Source organism: Pteropus medius, unplaced genomic scaffold (genome assembly GCF_902729225.1).
Source record: "Pteropus medius unplaced genomic scaffold, Ma_sr-lr_union100, whole genome shotgun sequence".
In the NCBI taxonomy this organism is placed as follows: domain Eukaryota; kingdom Metazoa; phylum Chordata; class Mammalia; order Chiroptera; family Pteropodidae; genus Pteropus; species Pteropus medius.
Window position 1 is genome coordinate 8,870,912 of NW_024344371.1, and position 18,461 is coordinate 8,889,372.

At 39.5% G+C, this 18,461-nt stretch overlaps 1 protein-coding gene across 1 annotated transcript in view; it reads left to right on the plus strand.

Moving 5' to 3' along the window:
• AKAP6 (A-kinase anchoring protein 6) overlaps window positions 1–18,461 on the plus strand; it is a 520,891-nt gene that overhangs the window by 314,157 nt on the left and 188,273 nt on the right. Inside the window, exons 9-10 of the mRNA XM_039870505.1 lie at window positions 4,072–4,168; window positions 5,307–5,470. Coding sequence (XP_039726439.1) covers window positions 4,072–4,168; window positions 5,307–5,470 — 261 coding nt within the window. The remainder of the gene's footprint in view (window positions 1–4,071; window positions 4,169–5,306; window positions 5,471–18,461) is intronic.

Consider the following 18,461-nt stretch of genomic DNA (forward strand, 5'->3'; position numbering starts at 1 on the left):
GCCACCGCTTACACTCTGTCCCAGTCACACTGAGCTGCTAGTTGCTCCCTGCTTCCTGCTACAATAAAGGGTGTCTCCAGGCCTGCATACAAATTAGTCCTTTCTCCAAGAGCTTCCTGCCAGGCTGCAGAACCTGGATCCCAGCTTGGGCTCCCACGGCACCTACCCAGCACTTATCACACTGATGTGGAATGTAGCCCACAGTCTTGTTTTCACTTGACCGCCATGATATATATATATATATGTATATGTCATATGTATATACATACATACATATATATATATATATATACACACACACGCACATACATATTTAAATTAAACCTCATTGAGCAAGGTATTTTATTGTTTGGTTTGCTTAAGGCCCCACCATTCTGTATGACATACCAAACCCTAATTACACATTTACTCTCTGCAGGGTCATATGTGGCCACTTGCTCTCTTATCTTTTTTACCCAGTAGACTATATAAGTTGTGTGTGCCAAGATTTTGTAATGTTAACTTTTGTATCTATAGGCCTGGCAGAGACTGCTCAATAAACATCTATTATATTAATTTATGCTAAAAAAAAAAAAGGCTAAAATTAAGTGAGGAAAGACTCAACTCTTTTTGGCTTCTCTGTTCACAGTCATAAAACTCAGGGACCTCAGTGGACCTAGCAGATGCAAACAGTATTCCATGGGCATGATGGAAAGTCTGTGTTCATGATATGATGCTGCTAAGGCTGAGCCACTTTGGATCTTCAAGCCTGTGAATTTGATTTTGGTCTTTCCCACTATTTCCTGTACCAGGATATCCACATCTATTATTATTATCTCTGATGAGTAATCATACTTCGCATTTGTCATAGCTTTGTCCATCAAGGCATACGTGTCCTTGGATTCATTTCATAGCCACATGACCTCCACACGCCCATCAGATGGAGCTCTTCAGAAATTTGAATGGAATAGGATTAGATGTAGTATTTTATCTGCTTTGTAAGGTTTGATCACGATCAAAGCACAATCAGCATGCTTACCCAAATTTGGATCCTGCCGAGGAATAATATACCTCGATCTGTACAAGCTGGCGAAGCTCGAGGTCACAGTAGTGGAAATGCCCATTGGTCAACCTCTGATGTATTATCTTTTTGATAATCTAGTCTTTTGTCTCAGTCACTGAATTTTCCATTTCCTTAATTATTCTCTTCTAGATATTCCGTTACATGCTGCTTTAAAGACACTAAAAAAGATCTGGTGTCCCACAGGGCCCAGTTCACTCATATTTATGGAATTTCACATAATCGGTGACAAAGGACTGTGTTACCTGTCTATGGCAATGTTGCTGACATAAATTAAATCTCCATAAAATGCCCTGCGTTTTCAGGGAGTGCCATGGAGGTTGCAGAGGGAGTATATACCATAGGTGTTGCTGAGGAAATATGTTAGTAGCACAAAAATGGAAACATGTCCAAGTACCAAGTTCAAGGGGAAAAAGAAAAGAAAAGAAAACCCTTTTGTCTAAGCTTCCTTCCCTAGGGAAGAGGTCGGGGCCAAATGGGAAGAACCTACTATAGAATCCTTTAGCAGCCAGGAGCTTCATGGACAGTTTTGTTGCTGTGCCTGCTTGGCTGCCTTCTCAGAGGCCCGCTGGGAATTACTTAGTTGATATCATTAATGGTTAATGGGTGCACCTGAAAATCAAGCAATATTGTAGCGTTTGGGTAGTAGATATTAAATGGTTCTTTTCTACAGCATCAAGCTTATCGGCTTATCTTTTTCCTAATAATGAATACCTCATCTTTCACAATTTCCTAATCAAATACTTCCCCACCATCTTGAGGCAGAACCAGATCCAGCTGCATCTACTCTATACTCTTGGCTTTGGTTATGTCCAATTATTCAACCTACTCACAGGTCCTTAGGTTCTCTTTTGCTCTGAGATGTAAGCCTGATGTACCTCTTTAGAAGCTCATGATTACCAGCCATTCAGCACAAGTTCGTTGTAAGTAAACAGAGAATCAAAGAGAGCACCAGGATAAATGTTCAGTTATGAGGAAATCTCTAGAATAGGTTTCTTTCTAAATTTTGGTGCTAGCAGGTTGAACTCGTGTGTTTTTCTTTACCCTGTCCCTTCTCCTTGAAACGCACATACCTTATTCTGCATGGCATTGCTTCAGAGTTGAGAATTTCCACTGCACTGGCAAGAAGTAAACGCAGCTACGTTTTGTGTGGATTGGCCAGGAACATCAGACTTCCCATACATTGCCATATTTTATTTTATTCAACCAAATACCTGTAACTGAAAGAGGATAATACAAGAAATAGTGAACCCCCATGGGGAAACCTAATATTGTCACTTTCTGTCATATTTGACTGAACTTTATTATTTCTTGTGCCTCTAGTCAGATGAATTTTGGAGTCAGTTTTTTTTTTTTAGTCAAAATTCTTATCTTTATACTTTAAGGCCTGATATGTCTGTCTTTATCTCCTTCATTTTCAGCTTCTTTTGATTTTCGATGCTCCGCTTTTTCTTCTGAGCTTTAAAATGACCCCTTTTCTCCATTATGGAAAGGAGAGCCCAGACTCACCACTAGACATCCAAGATGACTCAGGATGCACTTCTTTCTCCTAGTGACATGCTCAGGTGCCCTTTGGTGCCAGAAGCCATGCCGTATACCCCCTGAATCACTCTTACCCAGCACACTGTACAGAATAGGCATGATGTGTGATTTCTAAATGAATGAACAAGTGAATACCCAATTTCACAATTTGTGGTTGTTTAATCTTTTTCATCCAAATTGCATTCCAATTGGGACTGTATCATCTCAAACTTTTGTAAATATTCTTAATACTAAGTCCAGTGCAGTGCATACAGCTATTTGCTCAGCAGATATTTAGTGAGAGCAAAATTTGGCCTGTCATATTTCAAAATCCATGCTCATTCTAATTAGTGAAGTGACGGAATGGATTTTTATCCTGAAGATTTACCATTGGTTCAACAGATTGGCTACTATGATTACTCTCCGTTGGACCTCCTGTGATAGAAACCACTTATAACATTCCAGAAATGGAAAAATCCTTGGAAACCATGTGTGTGTGTGTGTGTGTGTGTGTGTGTGTGTGTGTGTGTGTGTTTAAATATTGAAATGATAGTACTATTGATCCAGTTCAATGGATATCCACTCTTCCCTCAAACATTTATCGAACACCTTGTGTGTGACATGAATTGGAGATAAATGTGAAACTGGCAGTTCTTTCAAATTGCTTATAATTTGGTAACCCAGTATAGAAATAAAGCAGAATACAGAATGACAATTTCTACAGTAGAAGCAGGTCTAATAGGCAGAGGTAACAGAGAGAAGGGAGTAATTAACTTCACGTAAGGCATTAAGGAAGGCTTCCTGAAAGAAATGGCTCTGAGTTGGAATTCGGCCATGACAGCAGGTTTTGTTTTTTGGATGGCTATCACGAGTGAAAAATGCCCCTGATATGCTTGATTTATTCATTTATAAAGCAGTGTCACATTGTAAGGAACGAACTTTTAAACATCAACAATTTGAAAAGCATTCGACTGCTCAGTGTAGCACCTAAATCCACCTCGATATTCTATGGTTTGTGTGATATTTGAGAAACAAGAGCTGAATCAAGCCCTACTATATTAATGGATTTGTATATGTTCACATAAGGCTAATATAATTGATACTACCAGGTTTTCTTATGGTTTCATATATAGTGCTATCACTAACATTTTTAAAAAGTGAAGAAAAGAGCTCCTATGTCTTGGTAGAAATTTAGTGTATTTTATAGAATACTGCTACTCTTGATATAGCCTACAGGATGTGACTTTTCATAAAAACCTGATGAATTTCTAGATTTGTCAGCTGTTTCCAAGCAGATGCACTCTGCTAATCTAATGGAAACATTTTGAGCCCAGATCCCAAATATCAATAGCTTTTAGTATTGCAAATTAGTTTGTCTATTGGGTGAATTGGACCGTTTGTTTCTTGATAAAAAGTAGCAAGTAATTTTGTATGGATGTTTTATGTTTAGCTGCCTTGCCAGAGTTTGATGCTCATATTTTTCCTTGCAGAGTTTTAAGTTGAATGTAGACAGTCATTGTGCTCTCAAGGAAGCTGTGGAGGAGGAAGGACACCAACTTCTCGAGCTTATTGCATCTCACAAAGCAGGTAAATCCTCCTGAAATATTGCAAGTCTTTATGTCTCCAGACTATTAAGAATGAAGAAGCATTGCTGTAAATTACTGCATATATTCACCTCCTTATGTATTATTAATATTTACATTATCAGATTGACCTTCAAGATTTATAAATGTTTCATATACTGCATACAATGCTGTGATACTTATAAGATGAAATACTGCCTCCAAATGGTCTGTTCATTTTATTTGGGGCTTGCTGTTCGCCTGAGTTTCAATTGAAATCACATTCCTGAAAACTTCACATTGACATGCTTTTTGATGTAGGTGCTCTGGAAATAACATTAAGATAATGAATGAGAATTGTGCGTGGAGTTATAATGCATATGCATTGAGGTACTTATAGATATCATTACAGATATAAGGCTGGCAGTCTAGAGATGCCTGATTATTTCCCTGCCAATTCATACACATGTACGTTTTGCATGTTCTTTGCTGGTCATTGCATTAGCAGAGTTTTGGCCTTAAACCAATACTTACCCCAGTTTTAATGTATTTATGAGGAGCAGATTGTAAATAAAAAATAGTTTAGTCATTTGGTTATACTTATCCCGGTAGTAAAAGACCATAAGACAGGATGAATTACAATTTGGCTTTTGCTTTGAGCTTACCACAGCTAAATAAGAAAAGAGCAGCATTAATTGGATGCGCTAATGCTAAAGACTGCTCTCTTAATTCTGGCCCATTTACTGAATTTCTCATTGAAATAACTTTACCTATTTCCATACATTTTTCTGATCATTATTAAGTCTCTACACAGATACACACAGGGTCTTTTATTTGGAATGTGAAGCTATAGTTAATAATTTTTATTCATTGGGATTTTTGTTCCACATGCACTTTTTTAGTCAATATTACTGAATCCAAGTCAATTCCAAACCATGAATCTATGTGGATATACCATTTTTGAGTCCTCATACCTTATGTCAAGTCAAAAATTCCCAGTCTCTATTCTGTGTGACAAGTGCTGATACGGCAGGTGATGGTCATTGTCATTTAAAATTATGTTTACTGTTTGAAATAACCATCTAATTTACTAAATAAAAAAATAATAATGGTGCCAATGCAGTCAAGTCCATAACTTGTGCTTTCTCCTTTTTTTGGAGAAGGACTAAAGGACATGCTGCGGATGATTGCAAGTCAATGGAAGGAGCTGCAGAGGCAAATCAAACGGCAACACAGCTGGATTCTCAGGGCTCTGGATACCATCAAAGCCGAGATTCTGGCTACTGATGTGTCTGCGGAGGGTGAGGAAGGGACTGGAAGCCCCAAGGTAAGTGGCTTGAAGTTTGCCTTATTTCCTCTTATTTCTGTCTTCTTTTGAACTAGGCACCACTGAAGTTTTCTTTCCACCCATAAGGCTTTTAGTTTTTACTGCGTAAAGTATATATATATATATATATCTGCATAGATAGATAGATAGATAGATAGATAGATAGATAGATAAGTAGGTAGGTAGATAGACGTAAACAAAATGAAATGACTTAGCTTAAAACAATAAAAACAATTCTACAACTTTCAAGTTTTCTAGGAACAGGTCTTTTTGTGAAAAGTGGCAGGGTAGGAGAGGGACAGAACTTTAGGGATGGAAGAAAGAGGGACATAAAACATTTAGTAAACAAAACATAAAGCATCTTAAACATGAATAATCAGAATGGTTTTAAATTGTTTTGTTGCAACTATAAATCACTATAATCAGTGCAATCACTCAGCTCTGACATCCATTAGCCGCTTGGTTACAGCAAATTAACAAAGAAGAGAGAAAGTGATTCATTATCTCATTCCTGTTAATGACTATCAGATGCATTGCCTAATTAGGGGATGGTCATTGTAGTGGGAAGAAGGTCATATGCTTTGCTACAAATCTTTTTGCTCTGAGTGTAAGTTCTCCATAATGGTGCATGCACCGAATACAACAAGTACTTTAAAAATGAGTATTGACATGTTTGGGTTATTCATTTTAGACTTACAAAATAACCCATAAAGCATATGCAGTTAAACTTTAAATGAGGCACCTTTTAATACAGTGTTCTAAAAGTATCTGTAGACTCACGATATGGAGAATAATTTTATTAATTTGATATTTTCATGTAATTTTTCTTTTTTTGTATTTGTTCTTTTGTGAAAGCAAGTGCAGAAAACCAGTCTCGTAATAGACTCAGCATCAGAATATATTGTAACATGAGGGAAACAGATTTGAGGGTTCATGGGTTCTAGGTTCTATTCCTGGTATGGCCAAAGTAATTAAATCATCGTCAAGTCACATCTATTCAGCATACATGTGAATTGGCATTGTGCTAAATGTGTACAGAGCAAGTAAAACAAACCCTTTGCCCTCTTAGACTCGCGTTCTTAAGTGCAGGCAGAGGAGAAACCCAAACTGCCCTGCAATGGTGAGACCATTCAGCCAGCAAAAAGCTCAGATGATTTATAGCTTTGGAACCTCAAACAACAACCTTTAACTTATTTGTTGGAAACAGAGGGTGGAATGATGAGCTCAGTTCCACTTAAAGAAGGTTCCATGGAGGAGGTCACATTTCAGGAAATACTTGAAGGAAGGAAGAGAGGTGGCTTGGCACATGAGCACATATTTTAGGAAGTGACGTGATGAAAGGATCAAAGCTGGAACTAATAATATTTGGAATGGAGAGTGTACTCAGCAGACTTCTCAGGGCAGAAGCGGAGCTCTTTTAAGGAGCAGGCTGCAGGGAGCAGTTGGTTGGGCTAATGCTTTGGCTGGGGTGGTGGTGATGAGAGAAAGGACACAACTGAAAACTCCATTGTGTTTTATTTATTTAACGAAAATATACAGAGTGCTTACTTTTTAAAAGCTATCCTGTATTGGTTGCATTCCCCATGCCAGACAGTATGCTGCAGCACTTCTGTGTATTCTTTCGTTTAATTCTCACAACAAATCTGTAAGTCAGACCTTTTCTAATCCCGGATGAAAATAGAGGCCCAGAGAGGTTAAGTAACTTGCCTAAGATCACACAGGTACTAAGGAGCAGAGCTAGAATTTGAAGCTGGATCCTTTGGCCCCAGAGCCTGTTTTCGTCACCACCTAGAGCACTGCTCCTCACTGGCATTGCTTGGGGCAGGGTATGGTGGTGAGCAATAAGCCTCAATACCTGTCTCCTGGAGCTTGTGGTGCAGTGGGTAGACAGACTTAAATCTAATAATCATGGCTTTAGAGACTGTGATGTGCCGTAGAAGAAAAGGGAGCAACGAGCAGTTGGTCTGGGAGAAGCGATTATGGTTGGGACATCACGGAGGGCTTCCTTTGGGAAGCGGCATTCTGTGAGCAAGCCAGTGCAACCAGGGGAAGAAGGAGGAGTGCGCAAGGGAAGCCGAGTGGCCTGCGGTCAGCAAGGGGGAGGGTTCTGGAGTGCGCAGGGACACGACATCGCTGATTTGCAGCATAAAAACCTGTTCTTGGCATGGTGTAGAGCGTGGAGGGGGTGGAGCGGAGTGTGTGGGGGTGAGGATGGGAAGGCGTGCTCCAGAGTGGAACTGCAGAGATGGTGCATCACCTAAATTATTAAAAGACCTATGTCAAAAATGAGTAGCTCTGTTCACCAGGGCCAATTTGAATCTGACTCTTTAAAATCAGCTCATTTTGTGGGGAGGTATTGAGATGGAATAACGAAGATAACCCAGTGAGGAGGAAGTACATATTATTAAAGAGAGACAATATCCACATTTCTCAAAAAGCGGGCTACCTGCCCATGCTCTGCCTCAGATGGATCAGAACCTCCTGGTGGGGTCCCAGAATCTGCATTTCACAAGCTCCCAGAAACCAGTGCCACAGGCTCTAAGAAGACCTATTTCCTACAGGGTACGTTATGCTCAGGATGCCGGGATCCTCACACAACATGAAAGAGATAAGAATTGAAATATTAGGAGGAAAAACAAAGACATATAATTCTTAATGATTTGCGTTCTTCACTTCTAAACAAACAACAACAAAAAACGATCTCTTTCTTTGAATCATCCCCAAAGCGCAGATGTCTTCCTTGAGTTACGTCAGTTTACAAAGAATAACTTAAGTGTTTTTCTTGTTAATAGTGTTTCTCTTCCAAAGCATTTCATGTCATACTGTGCACACGGTACATCTAAAAGCAGCTGTGAGGTGAGGCTTTGTAGGTATCTACAGATGTGGAACCCGAAGGAGGTACTGAGAGTCTGAGACTTTAACGTAGTAGAGCTAGCAAAAGCCCAGGCCTTCTACCTCCCAAGTAGTTTTTCCTTCCCCAGTCTAGGCTGAATTATCTTTGGATGAATGAACTCATCCATAGTAGAGAGAGAAGGCGAAATCAACTTTAAGACAAAATATATTTCTAAATTTAAGCTTAGGAAGCTATGGAGAAATCAGAATGATCGTTCTTTTTATTCTTTTGATGTTTATGAACCACTTTCCTTAGTCCTATAGGCAAACACAAAAAATAATAGGAGAGGCCCAGACTGAAGTCAGACTACCTGAGTTCAACTCTTGACACTTCCTAGGTATGTGTCCTTGAGAAAATTACTTAACTTCTCTGTGCCTCAGGTTCCTCATTTGTGAAATGGAGGTAATGTTAATATCTACCTCGAAAGGTTGCGATGCAGATTAACAAGCTGACATATCTAAAATGCTTAGAATAGTGCTTGGCACACAGTAAGTCCTAGATAAAGGTAAATGTACAAGCCTTTATATTCTAGTGATGGAGACAGCAGACAAATAATTAAAATAGAATCTGATAAATACTCTAATAGAGATAGGGACAAATTTCTATGAGTATACAGAGACGGAAATAACAAATCTGAGTTGGGGGTGGTATCAAGGAAAGATTTACAGGAGAGTTGCCGTTTTAAGTGCGGGGAGGGATTTTTGCCAACGTGAAAATAATGGGCAGTGAGAAGAGCACATGCAAAGATCTAATGGTGTAAAAACATGGGGTGTGGCTGGAACCCGGGGTCTTGTGGATAGTGTTTAGGTCGGCTTGTCACTATTTGCACTAAGGCTGATGATGTAGCAAAAAATGACCCCGAAAGATCAGTGATTTGAGCAGTAACTCTTCCTATGTCTCTGATTGACACTACCCAAGTGAGGTCCCTACACAGAAATAGAAAATTTTCTTGCTGCATTGCACTAAGTAGAGCAAGCTTAAATAGGTTACTCTGAAGTTCTCCAAGACTAAAAGGTAGATTTGACTTGTTATCTATCATGTCAGCCCTCTTTCAATGACTGACCTTGCACAGGTCATGTATGAATTGTGCCATGAAATGCATCTCTAAGGATAGCAGTTATGATCATTTATTTCATCTTAGACCTAAAAGAGGAACTAAAATTAAAACATAATAAAAAATAACTCCAGAATTCACCTTAGGTTTACTTCAGAAGCTACTGGGAACTTGAGAAGCATAATAGAAAATCTAAAGAATATATCTAGGGGGTATTTTTCTTTTTTACCTTGTTTGAGAGGCTGTAGAAAAGGACTACTTTGCCTTAGAAACCTTGTAAAGAAGGAAGATAGGAGGAAATTCAAAGACTCTGGGAAACTTCTCCCTCAGGACTCGGCAGCATGCCTTATTTGTTGTATTTCATTTTTTTTAAAAAAGTGTTTTCCCAGGACTGTGAGATCTTTTATACATGGAAATAGAGAACAGAATTCACCAATTTTAGAAATAGAGCTTCAGCACTCACATCCAAGAATTGAAAATATGCTTATGATTATACATTTTATTTTAAGATAGATTGGTAAGTTTATCACCTTGAACTAGGTTTTCAGTATTTTCAATTTTTGAATGGTGTATAGCTAGATGGATTTCAAAATTCAATGAATATCTAACTGCTAACAAAGCCTACATTCTTTTGTTGACCTTTCAAGGCCAAAACCAAAAATCCTGAAAGCAAGAAGCATTCTTAAATTTTGCACATTGCCAACTTTATAATGTTCTTACCCTTTATTTCTTTACTTTTCACCTATACAGCACACACACCATCATTATAGTCTATTTTGTCTGATACAAGCAATGCTACCCCAGTTTTTTTTAATTTCCATTTGCATGAAATATTTTTTTCAGCCCTTTACTTTCAGTCTGTGTGTGTCTTTCAATCTGAAGTGAGTTTCTTATAGGCAGTACATGTAAGGGTCTTGATTTCTTATTCATTCAGCTATCTTGTGTCTTTTGATTGGAGCATTTAATCTGTTTAATTTAAAGTGATTATTGGTAGATATGTCATTGCCATTTTGTTATTCATATTTATGGTTTTTTCCTCCTTCTTATTAAAGAAGTCCCTTTAACATTTCTTGTAATATTGGCTTGGTGGTGATGAACTCCTTTAGCTTTTTTCTGTCAGGAAGCTGTTTATCCCACCTTCAATTTTAACTGATAGGCTTATTGGGTAAAGTAGTCTTGGTTGTAGGTCCTTGCTTTTTATAACTTGGAATATTTTGTGCCATTCCCTTCTGGCCTGCGCAGTTTCTGTTGAGAAATCAACTGTCGGTCTTATGGGAGCTGCCTTGTAGTAACGAGCTGCCTTTCTCTTTCTGCTTTTAGAATTCTTACTTTGTCTTTAACCTTTGGCATTTTTATTTCGATGTGTCCTGGTGTGGGTCTTTTTGGGTTCTTCTTGTTTAGGACACTGCACTTCCTGGGTTTATATGTCATTATTTCTTCAAATAGGTTTTCAAACCCTTGCCCTCTCTCTTCTCCTTCTGGTACCCCTATGATGTGAATGTTGGTACCCTTGATATTGTCCCAGAAGTCCCTTAAACTTTCCTCTTTTTTTTTTTTTTTTTTTTTTGCTATTCTGATTGGGTGTTTTCTGCTACCTTGTCTTCCAAATTACTGATTCGATCCTCTGCTTCATCTAATCTATTGTTGATTCCTTCTAGTGTATATTTCAGTTATTATATTATTTATTTCTGACTGGTTCTTTTTTATTGTTTCTTTGTCTTTTTTTATGCTTATTATCTCATTGTCAAAGTTCTCACTGAGTTCGTCTGTTCTTTCACTAAATTCATTTAGCATCCTTAACAACCAGTGTTTTGAACTCTGTATCTGGTAGGTTGCTTGCCTCTATTTCATTTAGTTCTTTTTCTTGAGTTTTCTCCTGTTTTTTATTTGGGACATATTTCTTTGTTTTCTCATTTTGGCTGCCTCTCTATGTTTGTTTCTATGTATTAGGTACATTTGCCAGGTCTTCCAGTTTTGGCCATGTGGCTTTATGGAGTAGGTGCCCTGTGTGACCCAGCGGCAGAGTCTCCCTGATCACCTATGCTGGGTGCTCCAGGAGTGTCCCATGTGTGGGTTGTGTGTGTTCTCCTGTTGTAGTTAAGCCTTGACTACTGTTAGCACATCAATGGATGGGATTGACACTGAGGCTGAGCGGCTGTGAGAATTGGCAATGCCACATGGCATGACCCCATGGAGTGGGATTCGCCCCAGCAGGCTTGTGTGCCTGTTGAGACCATCCTGTGGGTATGCCACTTGTGGGGCTAATCAGGTGGCGCTCTAATGTGGTCTGATGTCAGCCTCTGGGTATATTGGTTCTAAGGCCCCTTGGGAGGGGCCTCCCACGTAGGCTAAGGTTAGCCATTGCCTGTGACTGCCCGGGACTACCTGGTAGGAGCTACAGAGCGATCCAAGGTTGGTTGCTGCCTGTCCTAGACTTGGAGACAAGTGGTAGAGGTCCTGCTGTGATCCAAGGTGGTCGCCACCAGTACTGGACCTGGATAGCTTAGCAAAAGGTCCAGAGCACCCCGGAGCCTGGGGTGCCTGCAGGCTGCCTGTAAGGCTCATCAGTGGAAAGAGCCATTGGGTAATACATAATTTGGGTGGGGCAGAATCCTAGGGAATCACTGGGGTAAAATGAGCAGATTTCACCCATGCAGTGCAGATTCAGATTTGGTGCCAGTGCTGAATCTGTGGCTACTTGCAAAGGTCTCAGATCATACCAAGGCTAGCTATCGTCTGCCCTAGGCTCACAGATACCTGAGAGTTGTTCAAGAAACACTGCAGCTTAGGCCAGGGTTGTTTGTCTGCCACTAGCATTGTCTCCGAAGCTATGTGAGCTGAGGCCTGTTACTTGTTGCTGAAAGAGCCTCCGGTCGAGAGGACAGGGTGGGGCTGGTTTCCCAGCCACGAATGTGCCTCCAACAATTCATGAGTTGGTTGGGAAGAGTTCTAGGGAGTCACTGGGGTAAAACGAGTGGATTTCACCAGGCCAATATTCAGTTTTGGTGCCAGTGCTGAGTCTGTAGCCACTCGCAAAAGTCTCAGGTCATAGCAAGCAAGGCTAGTCACTGCCCACCTCAGGCCTGCAGACCTCAGAGGTTTCTTCAAGAGATATTGCAGCTCGGGCAGGATTGGTTGCCAACCACTGAAAGTGTCTCCCAAGGTGATACAGAAGCCTGTTGATTGCTGTCAAAGGAGCCCCCGGCAGAGAGCGCAGGATAGGGCTGGTTTTCCAGCAATGAAATTGCCATGGGTAATTAAAGAGTTGGGTAGGACAAGGTCTCAGGGAGTCACTGGGATGGAGTGGATCTCTCCAGGCCACTGCAGATTCAGAATTGGCTGCTTTGGGGGAGGGCGCAACATAGGCAAGGTCAGCACGCCAGCATTATAGATATTTTGAATCAAGACCAGGAGTTCCCCATATGACACCACTGAAAGCACACAACAGTGGTCCTTTTGTCCTCTTTAAAGAAACAGATACATTTCTGAAACAAAATTCAGAAAACTTTTCAGCTACTGGAAGGGTGACCTAGGCTGAGATCTGACCAACATCTTCATTTCCTTAGAAAAAGGAGAGAGGGTTAGCTGGTTAGAACTCTAGGGTTGTGCTTATTTTATCTGCCTTCTTGGAGGTTCTTAGATTGAAGTCCGCAGCCCTTTGGAAATGAATATCAGACTGTGAAGGTCATCAGTGTTATCTGTTCAACAATAGCACAGGAGGAAGCTTAAGGCCATTTCTTAAATATGTTTGCTCAGCTCTACAATTGATAGTTTTAGATATTGACTGAGAAGGGATGCATGCATGTCCTCTGACTTGGGCACATCGCTGATCACCTGGCCTTTCTTGAGATGTCAAGAGAGGACAAGTCTAATATTAACGCACATTTTGTTTGTTCATTTGTTTGCCAGACACCCAAGCCGTAACCCAGTTTCTATGCTAGAGAATTACAGGTAACTTTCCTTAACTGACAGGAAAGAAAGAAGCCAATTTGGTAAGCACATTTATATGATATTTGCTCTGTATTATATAGTGCCTCTTGGATAATAGTACAGCTGGATATTATCTTAGAATAGAATTTGATCCCAATTCTTCCAAAGTTTGGTGAGACAGAGCATTATCTCTGCATTCTTTTCTTTACTGACCCAAAAGTTAATGTAGTTAGCATGTTCTTTAATATAGGATCTTCAGAAACAGCATTAAGGTAATAAATGGGAATTGCACTTATATGTTGTTCATTCCATATGCATTGACAAATACACATATAAAGAACTACTCAAGATACTTTACTCTCTTCCTCATGTAAAAAAAAAAAAAAAAGAGCACAGGTATATGTTGTCACCAGAACTAGAAGTGATAATATAGTAAGATTAAATTGTGCCTACAGTAGTAGAAAGAAAGACAACAGGCAAAGCCTGGCCATTATTTACTGAGCGCTGACAGAGAGCTCAGCTCAGTGCTGGGCCAGACACGAGAGAAGTCATGCTTTTCTGCTCAGTGGTCTTATCATCTCAGTGTAAGCGCACAGTGTAACATCTTGTCTAATGTAGATTGGGCTATCTTAGATCTAGAATAATAGATCACCTAAGATTCAGATCATCTTAATTAGGATGTTGGCAGATTGAAATGGAATGGAGTTCTTCATGCAAGCAAATGAGTAGCGAATGCATTTCCGATTCCGTCTCTTCCGTGTAGAATTCTTCCTGAAAGGCAGTGTCCTACCCAGGCCCTTTCCCGCTGAACTATACAAATGTAGTCCTGATATACAGTACCCAGAGAGAGCTCTTTCTTTTACTGTAGATTCTTCAGAGGTCCTTTTTTGTTATCAGAAGGGGATCTTTCTTCAAAAGTGTTTTTGAAAGACAGAAACAAAAGTGAGTTATTTCTTTGAGGATCGGTTGTGGTTACTAAATTTGTGATAGAATCGAATAAAAGATAGTTTCTCTAAAATCCTTGAGGCACTTAAATTAACATATTATCAGATATGTGGGTGGATCTAAGATGAGTAATTTTTTTAATAGTCTGCCACTCCAACGAGGTCTGAAAAAATGATTTAGATGATAAAAATATATACTAGGTCAAAGGGCGGTTAATGGTCAGCCCTGTCATGGTCTATATGATATATAAGAGCATAGCTTGTCTTGATGTTTCACATTATTCTTCTATTGCTGGTGGCCTTGAGGGTGGGAACATTAGGCTCAGCAAAAATCTGGGAGTGAAGTTCTTCGGTATCTCTAATCAACACAGGAAAATGTCTTCGACCTTAGCAGGTATGTCGTCTATTTTCTCCCCCTTACTTAGTTAAATAGTGCCTAATCTCGAAATCTATACTACTTAGAGTTGCAAAGATGCATGATATTGGCTACCGAATTTACATTATATAGAAAACACCCCTCTTTTATTAGAACTCACATTTTGTAACTCGACCTGGTCTATTTTAAAGATTATATATAGTAAACACATTAGAGAGACTTTTTGATATATAGTGGAGGTCAATATTTCGAAAAAATTTATAAGTTTTTGAGCACAAAACGGAAGGCAAGACTCAGAATTGCTTCTGAAAAAAAACTTTGAATTTAATAAGTAAATTCTTGGAAAGTGTGAAACAATTACCTCAGTGTGTGATTTACACTTTTTCCCGGAATGTGTTGTTTCTGGCAGGGCAATGGGCTGAGCTGGGGAGAGCCCTGCTAAAGGGATTATTTTGCTCTGGCTCTTGTGTTTATTGAGTCACCTAGGACTTCTTATAAAACAGCAGCTTTCAAATGTACACACACCTGCGCTCAACACCCTGAACACTCCAAACGCTTGTTTAACTGTTCTCACACCCAGAGTATCTCTCCCATCCGGCGAGGTCAAAAAAGCATTGAGATGTGCACGTTCTACTTTTTCCCTCTCCCTGGAAATCATTTGGAATATAGCCATTTATATGGTTCCGATGCTAACAGAGATGAAGGTGTTTTTCGGTGTACTCTAGTGCTCTTTGCCACCAGGGCTCACAGAACATTCCCAGGCTTACTGTGCCAGGAAACATTAACTAGATTGGAGGTCCTGCTGGGCCAGCACCCAGGGGCCCATCTCACTAGGGCTTCCAGGCCATTTTACATTGGGTCGGGGCAGTGGCTTCTCATCTTTACCAGTTCACCCTTGTTCAACACAGGTTTGAACTCTACGGGTCAACTTACATGTCTGTCTTCCCCTCCCCCAATAAATACATACGATACTATAAATGTATTTTCTCTTACGATTTTCTTAATAACATTTTCTTTTCTGCAGCTTACTTTATTGTAAGAAGACAATATATAATACATGTAACATAAAATATGTTAATTGACTGTTTATGTTACTGGTAAGGCTTCTGGTCAACAGTGACTATAACTCGTTAAGTTTTTTGGGAGACAAAAGTTATGTTGGATTTTCGACTGTGCAGACTTGTTCAGGGGTCAACTGCTGTACTTAGTTGTCCTGCAGAGGCTGTTGCTTGTTTAGCGTTGCCTCCTGCAGGGCTGAGCAAGGCCGTGGATCTTGCTGAGTGAGAAAAAGGAGAAGTAAAAAAGGAACCCTAAAGCAAGAGACTAAGACAAAGGGAAAAAGAGAAGTAAAGAAAAAGAGAGAGCAGGATCAGTGGGAAAAAAGATGAAAGAAGGAAGTATGTGTCTAGTGAACCTGCCTGTCCAACTCTGTTTCATGGACATTAATGGTTTTATGTCTATCTCTTATTCTTTCCTTTCTCTAGCTCTGGAAATCAAAGCCAGAAAATTTTTCTTTAATTTTGTCATCTTCGATATTACTATATAACCATTGTGTGTGTGTGTGTGTGTGTGTGTGTGTGTGTGTGTGTGTGTGTGTAACACCCTATTAATGGGGTTAACATTTAGAGTAGGCTTACTATGGTTTAGGTTTGTGTCAAGACTTTTACTTGAATTGTCTCATTCATTCTTCCCAGCAATACTAACAGTCGTAACTCAGTTATCATCTTTACTTTACTGATGGAAAAACGTAAAATTCAAATACATGTTAGATACTTAGCCTTATTCAGAGTCTTTTTAAAAACCTGACGTGACAGGGTAAAGACCAAACTCTTTACCCTGTCATTCGACTCTACCTGCTTAGTTAAGATTCATGTCACTGTTTCATTTCATAAATGTTCTAGTTAATTTACTATCTTTTGAATTCATTTTTTTTCTTTCTATTCTCTTTGCTTTTGCACAAGGCATTTCCCATTCTACCTATATTGGCCTTACCTATTCTTAAAATCAATAAATATTGACTATGTAACTATAGTTTTATTTCATAGCTCTGGAGAGAGCACTGTACCTTTCCTCACTCACTGCCCAGCAATGGAGACAGATATTCACACATGTAATTCTAAATTAAGGCAGACTGTGTGATAAATACTATAATAAGGCGCATAAGAGATAGAGATATTGAGGGAGGAGACATTATTTCAATCTGATGAAGTTTGGGAAGGCTCCCCTTGCCCCTGAGAGTACATGGATTTTGTGGAGGTCTCTAATATTCTGATAAATTGTTATAGATTTATAAATTTATAGATTTATAGATTTATAAATTTATAAATTGTTATAAATTGATAGATTTAAGAAGAAGAGCATTCCAGGCTCTCCCTCTCCCATTCCAGAGGAAATAACATGGTCAGAAGTATGAAAAACGGAAACTATGAGAAACATCTAGGGAATGGTGAACAGTGAATAGTTGAGCTCTTCTGAGCATAAAGTGTCCATGTGTTTATGGGAAGGGATGAGGACCTAGTGGAAATGAGAGCCTAAAAAGCTTTGAGCTATATACTGGAAAGCTTTGAATATTAGCTGAGGAGTTTGTGTTTTACTAGCATGCCATGAGTGTTTTTAATGATTGGATTTAGCCCTAGAAAGCAGATGGCAAAAGCAGGATGAGGGAGGAAGGACTGGCAATGAATTGGGAAACCAGCACAGTAACTCAAGGCAGCTAAAATAAAGCAGTAGCTGTGATAATATAAAGAAAAAAGTAGAAGTAACATTACGGAAGAAGAAATATTAGGATTTGGTATATAGGGAATGAAGGGCTGAGAGAAGAGTTTATGATGACTCACAGGAACGGAGTGTGAGCAGTTAGGCAAATGGTGTTACCACTAATTGAGGCTCGACACGTTCGATAAGGAGCGATTTGAAAGCAAAGACCTTGATGTCTAATTCATAAGAATATCTGGTGTATAACTTAGTATAGATATTTTTGTAACCTCTGCAGGTGATTCCAAAGTGCAGGCAAATTTGATTTAGGAACAGGAGAAGCCTGAAAATCAGCCATGTGGTTATGTTGCAAAACTTGTTGAAAATGCAAGTCTGAAGCTGGAGTTGGGGTCAGTGCTAAGGGTGTAGGTTTGGCAGTCCAAGTAGAAATAATAGCTGCAGTCTTGGAAATTGATATTGACAAGAAAGAACAGTTGTGTGATAATATAAGAGAGGTATGATAGAATTGAGGAATGTTTAAAGTAACTGAGAGCGGGAATGTCGTATTAAAATTGAGGATTAAGTGAAAATCTATGTGTTCAACAGAGAAGCTCCCAGCCCCTGATCTCTAGAATGCTGGCAGCCAGCGGGTAGGAGGGATATAGGTCAAAGGAACTTTTCATTCGATATGTGTGACCTCAGCATGTTTACATGTTTATAGGCTAAAGAATAGGACTAGCTGAAAAAGGGACAGTTGAAGATAGTTCGAAGAAAGACAAGAAAGATAAATTAGCACGATGATTAAGAAGAGGGAGATGAAGCGAATCAGGCGAAGCTGTGAGTTTCAGGAAGAAGGATATCTCTTAGATGGGAGAGAAAGAAGGAATGTTGGGCGGTAAGCAACGGTAAAGAGGGAAGGAAGCCACGGGATTTATTATGAAGGCAAATTCACTGTAATTAGTCAGTGGGGCAATTTGAATAGAGGGAAGGCTGAGGGTGAGGAGGGCCTGGAGATCAAAGGTGGGATTCACATTCCACCCTCTCCATAGAGATTTCCTTCAATTTCCGGTCCTAAGTGATCACTACCCCTTCTAAACTGC